The 9,551-nt window shown below is 48.9% G+C and overlaps 1 protein-coding gene across 1 annotated transcript in view; it reads right to left on the bottom strand.

The window, feature by feature from the left end:
- Positions 1 to 1,205: 1,205 nt before the first annotated feature.
- Positions 1,206 to 9,551, bottom strand: part of TGFA (transforming growth factor alpha) — a 108,342-nt gene continuing 99,996 nt past the window's right edge. Inside the window, exons 5-7 of the mRNA XM_052648233.1 lie at positions 4,434 to 4,583; positions 3,179 to 3,288; positions 1,206 to 1,317 (exon numbers count right to left, since the gene is read on the bottom strand). Coding sequence (XP_052504193.1) covers positions 1,310 to 1,317; positions 3,179 to 3,288; positions 4,434 to 4,583 — 268 coding nt within the window. The 3' untranslated portion in view covers positions 1,206 to 1,309. The remainder of the gene's footprint in view (positions 1,318 to 3,178; positions 3,289 to 4,433; positions 4,584 to 9,551) is intronic.

Below are 9,551 nucleotides of genomic sequence, written 5' to 3'. Positions count from 1 at the left end.
GTGATGGAGGCAGCTTATTAAGAGTTTTTGTTTTAAAACAAAAAACAAAAACCTAGCATCCTGAATGGAAAAGAAAAATAAAATCACTGGAATATTTCTCCGAATGCTTAAAAATAAATAGGAAAGTTCAATTTGTCCTTTTCAAAATAAAGCAACAAATCAACCAAGTAACAACATGGAAAATAAGTGACTGGTCCCCTTTCATGGGTGCAACCCCAAATGCCTGTTGCTCTCTGCTAAAGCTCTACGTCTAAGCAGATTCTCGGACGGCCCACCAGAAGGTTAACAGGTTTAATAAGAGCGGTGTAGTCACTGTTGTGTTTCCTCCTTGTAGATATACACACAGACTCTCTTCCTCTTCCTCAATAAGGTGCCAGGTCTCCACTGTAAGATCTGCTAACTTTTCAGCAGGAATGTATCGTAGGGCGTTTACCAGTTTTGTGTATTAAATGGCACGATCTCTGAACCCCAATCTTTGCTCCCATCAGTAACTCTGCCTCTGTTTCCATCTCCACCCATCCTGGTGCTTCCCCCCGCCCCCCAAAGTTTTAGCTGTCCCGAAGAGACCAGACATTTCTAATCAGTCTAGTTTTTTGGCCAGCAATACATGGATCATTGATGTAGATGTCTGAAAGGCTTTTATGCATTTTACACTGACTTAAGAGATTAAAATAAAATCATCATCCATCTAATAAATAAGAAATTATCTCCGAGGATGGTGACAGCTCAGGAAGGTCCTCAACGTCATGTGTCCACGGAAGACACTGGGCTGGTTGAGGGTTTCATGACAGAGGACTGGTAAGGCTCCTCCTCCACTGGCGTCTTCATATAGCAAAAAGCAGTGATGCTTTTTTTCACCATTTTCCCCAATAAGCAGATAAGAAAAAAAAAAACTGTAACAATTATAGGAACTCCAGTGTTGGGCACGATGGAGACTATTGTGGGGAGACGGGTCTGGTATCCGTAACTGACAGAACACACCTACACACACCTGGATGCAGATGACGAAGCACATAGGTCATTAGGTAAATAGGAGGTCCACCCCGTGCCATTCATTTCTGACCAGTCTTTAAACTGTGGTCCACCGATTTCTTCTCCAGGTCACATTGGATAACCCCAAGCAGACAGAGTTCTGGACAGAATTTTGAAGGAAGGCCCACATAAGACAAAAAGCCTGCACAGTGACGGCAGGCAGAGAAGGAAAGGCCTGCTGGCCCAGGCCTGGCAGCCCTTGCTGCGCCGAACTCAAGAAGTCCTTTTTCCCTCTGGCTGCTGCAGGCCACCTGGCAGAACTCCTCCTCTGGGCTCTTCAGACCACTGGAAGGAAGGAAAAACAGGTTAAGCTCTGCAGGCCACACTCCAGCCAGGCTGGGAAAACTGGCATGGGACAGAAACTTGGGATGCACCAGCCCAAGTCACTGGGTTCTCTTGGGCAGTCAAGTCCACATTCTGCTGGTTTGACCACAGGGGCAGTAGCTCCTGAATCTGTGCTTTCAGCACCAAAGGAAAGAAGGAAACGGGGACACACACTGTTGAAGGCCTTCATTCAACTGGAGGTGCTTCAGCCCTGTCTGCAGCCAGTTCCCTCAGCAGCAGCGGCTTAGTGGGCAGCTCATGAGCTAGTCAAGGGCTCTGGCAGCAGAATGGCTTCCTCTAAGGCCACTGAAGAACAGACCCCTTTATTTCTCAATGGGTGGGCCCTGAGGGTATCCTCTGTGCCTGTCACAGGGAAGCAGGGTGCACCCAGTCCCCAGCAGCTCCTGAGTCCAGTCCAGCCTGGACATCTTCCTGCACTGGTCTCTCCTGGGTTCCCTGGAGGTGGAGCATACCCATCATCTTAAGAAGAGGGGCTTTAGCCTTGGTGGCCATCTCTGCAAGGTCAGACCCATCTCTGGGTTCAAAGCCAACATTCTCTCAAAATGCAGGTAGAGAAGAAGTGACATTAACAAGAAATTTACTCCACCCTAAATGACTCTGCCAAGGTGCAGACTGAGGGTACAAAAGTACTATCAATTTTCTTAAAAAGCCATACACAATTTTTTTCTATTGGTGTTAAAAGACCAAACAAAAATGTTTATCTTCATTAGCTCAATGCATGGTCCCCTGAGGTAGTGGAGGAAACGGGAGTAGGGACTTCAGAGGCCCTGGGTCTCTTCCTAGCTCCACCAGGGACTCAGACCTTCCACACAGGTCTTTGGCAGACTCAGTTTACCCACACCCTCCTCAAGACTACTGAAAGGATCAATGAATCAGCACATTCCTAAATCAAAAGAACTGCTCATGCACAATTACTATGGCTCTTGAAATGAAGATCAAGTAACGGCGGCCCCTTGCCTTCAGTCCCCTCCAGGTCAGACCACCAGGAGGCCTAAGGAGTGAAGCAGGCACTTTCTCCTCGCCCTCTCCACACAACCTTGAGCTGACTATTTAGTAGAGAAGCCACCCTCAGGTGGATGAGGCTGGGGTGATTGTCTCTTGACGAACCACTTCCTAAAAAGGAACGCTAAATTTATGAGTCTTTCTGGTCAAACAAGCATTCCAGAAACTCATTCATGTGTGACTTTTCAGAGCCTGTCTGGATTAATTCGCTATTTGACTCCAGGAGCCTGGAGCTAGGGATGCTCGGAGAAGGCTCTGGAGATGTGAGTCTGGCATCCTAGCCAGATGTCCAATCTTTTTCACGGATGTTGGAGAGAATATTCATGGAACAATGGTAAACTGAACGAAGATCACAGGATTCTAAGAGTTCAGAGTCCTTCAAGACCTTCTAGAAGCCACATCTCTCATTTCACTGCTGGGAAAGGGAAGATGATTTCTCAAGAGAAAGAGAAAGAATGTCTGTTGTGTGTCTCCAGTCTGTGATACACCAGGTTCTTTATCTCAGTACTTATTTAATTTGCACGACATCTTTTTAATGAGAAAACCAAGGCTCAGAGATGTTAAGTTACTTGTTAAAGGCCACATGGTCACAGGTAAGGATAACAGAGCCACCTTCTGAAGAAAAGACACATTGGAATAAACTGAATCTGACTTGGTAGGATAAGTGTCCTCTTCTTTTTCTCCCTTCTTTCTGCTTCACCCTCCAAGAACTTCTGCCCTGACTTGAGGCAGGCGGCCCTTTTCTCTACCCAACAGTGTCTCCCGAGGGAAAAGTCCTCTTTCGAGGCAGCCTCCTTACCTGTTTCTGAGTGGCAGCAAGCAGTCCTTCCCTTCAGGAGGGCGCTGGTCTTCTCATGCCGGCAGATGAGCGCCCGGCACCACTCACAGTGTTTTCGGACCTCACAGCAGCTGCAAAGGTGCAGAGAACACGGCCTGGGTAGGAGCCTGGCAGGAGTGCCCAGCTGGTGCAGTGTCTGCTGGAGGGGCCTGCTGGGCAGCTCCGGGCTCTACCTATCCTTCCCCTGGAGCGTCCAGAGGGACAATCACAGCACAGGGCTGAGGGCTTTGCAAGGAGGTGGCCTTTGGGGCCACTTGCAGAAGGATCTGTTGGCCACCCGAAAAGATCAGCTCTATGTGGCCGCTCCTCTCTGGGTTGGCCAAATAGGCTCCAGTTGACAGCGGGGACCAGTCACTCCCCACCCTCCACCCCTACCCCAGTGGCCCAGCTGTTTGCTCCATAAAGCAGCAGTTGGGTCACTTAGAACCACTGTCAGGACTGGGCCAAAACAGCCACTTCAGGCTGGCAGGGCTGTGTGGGCTCGGGACAGGGTCATCCATCAGGAGCAGCCAGCAAGCAGTAAAGCAGGGACTGTATGCAGACTGCATGGACCCACGGAAGGAATGAAAGAACGAGCCAAGCAGCCCCATGGCTTCAGATCCTTTTCCGTAGACTAATGCTCTCTGGTAGTGGCAAACACATCCTCTCAGTGCACCTGCTACCCATATTTCCAGGAAACATCGGGCCCGTGTTCTGGCCCAATACTGGAAATACAACCCTTGGGTCCATCCCTTTGCAGAGCAACCCAATCGGAAGATATAGGCAAGCAAATGAGGCTAAGAACACCCGGAAAGGGGCTCCGGAAGGCTTCCTGGAAGATGCCAGGCAGCAACTGAGGTCTGGAGGAAGAGCAGAGGGAGTAACAGCAACAGTGGCTTTAGGATTTGCAGAGAGGAAGTGTGGCTGTTAACTGCACACAGGAGGCTTGGAGCCTTTTCCAATTCCCTCTGGAACCCCTGCACAGCCCCATCACAATGGTGAAGGCTCCGAGCCTTTGGCTCTGCTTTCCAGTCAAGGCCCATTTGCTGGAGATCTCCCGGGCTGTGTGCCCTTCATACCGCTCAGCTTTCACCAAAATCCCTCTTCGCTTTGCTAACACCAATCAGACATCACAGCAGTAAACTGCCGAGGTGGCCCTGCTATCTGGGAGTGCTGCAGATGGCCCTGTGAAGGGAGGCAGGTGGGGGACCCGGCCTCAGGGGCAGTGAAGACTTACTGTATCAGCACACATGTGATGATGAGGACAGCCAGGGCCACGATGGAGACCACCACCAAGGCGGTGATGGCCTGCTTCTTCTGGCTGGCAGCCACCACGGCCAGGAGGTCTGCGTGTTCACAGCGTGCACCGACGTACCCAGAGTGGCAGCTGGGGAAGACAGGGACATCAGCACACGCTCCGCGCAGAGGTCTCATTCGCCCCGGTCCCCAAGAGGACTGGACTGCAGAGACCCAGGCCCTACAAAAAAGCCCAAAGGAGGCCTTCCAGCCCTGGCTACTGGAGGCAAAGGTGTCGGTAAAATCGCTCCAACTCCCCCGCACAGGCTTCTCTCACTTGGAGAACGGGGCAACTCATCAGCTTATCATCTGCGGAGGCAAGGTGCTGCTGAAGCACTTTGTTATCATGGTTACTATGCCAGATCCTGGGGGAGTGAGGAAGGCAGCAAATGTGTCTAGGACATGAAGCTCATTTTGGCAGTTCATAAAAAACCAGGTTATTTTTAAACTAAATGTGTGTATTCAGAATTCCCAGTGATGAGAGAAAGAAAACACGCTAAACCAGCAGGAGACAAAGACTATGGCTTGATTTTTATCTTCTTGGTCAGGGCTAATTAGTCCTGCAAGCATCTACCAGGCGATCCAGCGCACAGGGGCATGTACTGGAGTAGAACCAGCAGCACTGTCCCGTAATTGTAGGACCTGAAAAGCCCCGGGGGGCTTACATTTGTGATTCCCTTAAACCTGGGCTTCCAGACCCCAGATGCCAGGAGTCACAGGATAAATACAGGGTATTTCCTGGAGCATAGCTTTTGCTCAATGTTAACAAAATTTTAATCATTTCAGTGTTAAAAGAACAGGTACTGTATGGGTTTAAGGCAAACAGGAGATGTTGCAAAAACGGCTGCTTAAGGCCACAGCCTGGGATACTGGAGCATACAGCTTCGGTCTCTAAGGCTGCTTAATGGAAAAATTTCCCACTGGTGCTCTTTATTCCAAAGCTCAATCGTTATGTACCTCATTTAAAGGCATTTTTAATTTGAATTCAGGTACTTGCTTTCAGTTAAAGATTAATTTACATTTGACCCATGTTTTCTCATTTAGTCTTTGCACAGAAAAGTCAAGTCATTTGCTTGTGACCACCATGCCAAGGAGGCTCAGGAGGTAAAGAATCTGCCTGCAATGTGGGAGATCCTGGTTCAATTCCTGGGTCAAAGAGAAGATCTCCTGGAGAAGGGAATGGCTACTCACTCCAGTATTCTTGCCTGGAGAATTTCTTGGACAGAGGAACCTAGTGGGCTACATAGGGTTGCAAAGAGCCAGACTCTGCCAAGGAAGAGAGAGAAACACATTCCCAGATCTGTGGACCCCAGGGTCTGGATTCCAGCTCACTCAGCAGGCTGCTGCCCCAGTATACTATCTGGGATTGGGATAAAAACACTGCAGATTAAGCTCTTGATCTTGAAACAGTAAAGGAGATTTGAGGTTCTAGGTCTAACAATGCAGGGTTCTCCACAGACCTAAGGAGAGAGCAGGCTCTGGGGAGGAAGAAGATGCGGGAGCTCTGGCAAGAAGACTTTGCTTGAAAAAGGATCTGGACCACGGAAGTGTGAATAAGAGCACAGGCTCTCACAGGCTCAGGCTGGGAGGGAGATGACTGGGGGGGTTATGAAACAGGGACAAGGTTTGGTTTTTTTTTTTTTTTTTTGGTTGGTTTTAATAACAGGATCACGTGAAGGCCAAAGTCAGGAAATAGCTCACCCTGTAGGCGGGGGAGAAGACAAAGGCACTGGTCCCTTCCCACCAGGAGAAAGCTAAAGCGTGGACTGAACTTGAGACTGAGAGGCGATAAACAGCAGGCACAGGTGATGCACAAATGAAGCTGTGAGTGTCTACAGAGAATGTTGCAAAGGGTGCCCCCTCCAGCCATTCTGAGTTTTCACTCTGCACCCTGATGGCTCTCACCTGGGTGGTGGGCTTCCTCCTCCTTTCATTTAGCATCCAACACCCCATATCTGCAGGACCTTAATGTACCCCCTCCACTTTATCTTCTGTCACTTAGATTTCAGCCAACCCATCAGTCCCCCGCCCCCCAGTGCCAACTAAACTAGTGCCAGCAGCTCAGACACTCAGGACACACCTGTTCGTGATGAACGATTACCTTCCCCTTGTCCATCTCAGCTCCTGCTACCTTCTCTGCCTACGACACCATTCCTCACTTCCTTCCTCAAACTCCATCTCAAAGACCACATTCTCCAAGAAGATATAATTTGAATACTCACTCATTCATTCGTCCATCCATCCATTTTCCAAAGCTCCTTCCATGGATCTCTATGGCCTGTCTTTCCCTAAAGGCCCTTAGGACTATGCCCACCTCTGTGACTGCCCTTCCTGCCAGCTTCACTGGAGGCTAGCCTCTAGGCTCCTGCAGGCAAGACTGAGCTCTACAAAATTTCTGGTGAATCACTGAACAGAAGAGGGTTGGGGAGCCTGGGCTTTGTTAGATGTCTAACCAGGAACTGTGGCCAAGTCAATGAGACTTCTCTGTAGCTGGGTGTTGGTGTTGCTTCCTCCTAGGGAGGGGAGTGTGATGATGATTTGCACAGCCATTTATGAAAGGTTCAGGCCATAGGAGAGGCAATTTCACCCAGCTTAAACTCCTCTAACCCACAGGCTCTGGGAGAGGAGGATTCAAACATCTCCTCAACTGTCTCAACTGCTTGGTTCTGGAAACCCTATGAACTAACAAATCAATGCTGGGGACTCCAAGAAATCCTATTTAAATAAAAGAGTGCGAGCCTAGTGCTAATTACAACATTAAACTCCTACATGAATCACCTCTGTTAATCCCAACAATAACAACTGCATGTGAGGTCTGGGCTGCTATTTACCTTGTTTTACAGATGGGGAAAGAGGGTGGGGAGTGGATTCTAGAGTTTAAAAACTAAAGATCTTAACTGTGAAGGAGACCTTTCTAGTGTAATGCAAATTGATTTGGAAGATACTCTGGGATATTGATTCAATGGCAAACTCATAAAGCACATAGCAAAAGGGAAGATGGGCTGCTGATTGCCCTGTAAAGAGGTCTTTCTGCTGTGGGTATAGCAAATTGCAAAGATGCCCCCAAGCAATGCCATCTTAACTCACCAGGAAAGACAGCCCCCAGACTGAGTCACACTTTGCTGACTTTCTTGTTCTTCCTAACATGTGAGTGCTGGGCCCTTCACAACCAGCCTTGCCTCAGAAATGCTCCAGTGGAGGTCCGAGCCCATTACGAATGTCTTAATGCCGAAAAGAATGCCTCTTTGTCCCCTTAGGGTCACAGCTGCAAACACTCAAACCCCAGTCTCATTGCAATAGGGTGCTCAGCGTGTTTCTGAATGAAACCTTCCCTGGTGAGGCACGAGAGTTACATGAGTTGTTTTCAAATATTGGGTTGGCAAAAAAGATTTTTCTGTAAGACCTTTTGGCCAACCCAGTACATGAGACTCTAGGTCACGGCCTAGGTGAGCTCTTAGAGTAGTGAGTCTTAGCACCAAGCAGCCCAACTGCACTGGGAGGCAGAATAGCCTGTGGTCAAGACACTTGAGCTTTTCCCAGGACCTCCCAGATCAAAGGCTCTCTGAAAATGGGGCCTGGGTGTCTTAAAGAAAAGGCTGAAGGTATTCTGATGAAGCCAAAGTTGAAAGCCACCATGAAGGCTGACCAGTGAAATCAACTCTAGCTGCACATTGGAATGGCCTGGGGAGCTTGAAAAAAAAAAAAATCTTGATGTCTAGGCCACACCCCAGACCAACTAAGTCAGAGTAAGGACTGGAGTAAGGACTGACATCAGTATTTTTAAAGCTCCCAGATGATTCCAGCGGGCAGCCAGGGTTAGACTTTCTAACGCAATTTAGACTTGCTGGTTTGGGGATGGACAGAGGTCCTGTTTTTCCCCCACCGCTCATCTGTAATATATAGGCAGGCTTCTCAGTTGCTCTTTACTGGGGGAAAGGGGGCAAGAAAAGGTTTTGGTGACAAACATTTTTTAAAAATTTCCCAAGCTTCTACTAATATTAGACTTAATTATGCCAATTATTGTAGCATAAATCACACAGTGAGGGGAAGCATCACCTCACCTGGTCACAAATACTCACGCTTGACTCAGCTGCTGTCTCGACCTCAGGTAGGCACCAGATCCCACCTGGCTGCACATCAGAATCACCTGGGAAGCTTTGGAAAATGCCAAGGCCATGGCCACACCCTTGAAAATGCCCCTGACCAATTGGTCTGGGCACCCAAGTGACTCTAATGTGTGGCCAGGCCTGAGAACCACTGAGGCAGAACAGTCATTTAAGCTATAGACTCGAGCGCAACACTCCAAAGTCTGCCCCTTTCCCCTCTCTTCTCTCTTCCTATCTCTCTCTGGGCATTTCCCCAGGGTGGGAGCTGTACAATGGGTCTTCTCATTCAGGTGCAGGAGAAACCCAAGATGCGGCACCTCTGTTTAAGAAAGGAATCTGAATAAAATAGGAATTATTCTGTCACCACGGGGAATGGCAAATGTGTAAGCCTGAACATTTTTTTATACCATTTGATCATTTAATTTCATCTGTTGAGAGTGGGTATTGCCGATGGCACCCCACTCCTGTACTCTTGCCTGGAAAATCCCATGGATGGAGGAGCCTGGTGGGCTACAGTCCATGGGGTCGCGAACAGTTGGACATGACTGAGCGACTTCACTTTCACGTTTCACTTTCATACACTGGAGAAGGAAATGGCAACTCACTCCAGTGTTCTTGCCTGGAGAATCCCAGGGATGGGGGAGCCTGATGGGCTGCCGTCTATGGGGTTGCACAGAGTCGGACACGACTGAAGCGACTTAGCAGTAGTAGCAGCAGCAGCATCGTCAAACACAAGGAATGCTGAGTTTGTCTTCATAATTTTGAAAATGAGCCTCTGGAATCATATACAGGCTGTTTTCCCCAAGTAAGAACTAAAAAGATAGTAGTGCCCAAAAAGAGACAGGGCCAAGCGCAGCACAGGATGGGCAAGGATCCTGTCTGAGCTGAGAAGCCATGGTGGCTGAAGACGAGGGGCAATGCGCTCCAAGCAGGGGGCCCTGGGACCTTCTCTG

Source organism: Budorcas taxicolor, chromosome 11, assembly GCF_023091745.1.
Source record: "Budorcas taxicolor isolate Tak-1 chromosome 11, Takin1.1, whole genome shotgun sequence".
Lineage (NCBI taxonomy): Eukaryota > Metazoa > Chordata > Mammalia > Artiodactyla > Bovidae > Budorcas > Budorcas taxicolor.
This window is presented reverse-complemented; position numbering and strand designations above follow the sequence as displayed.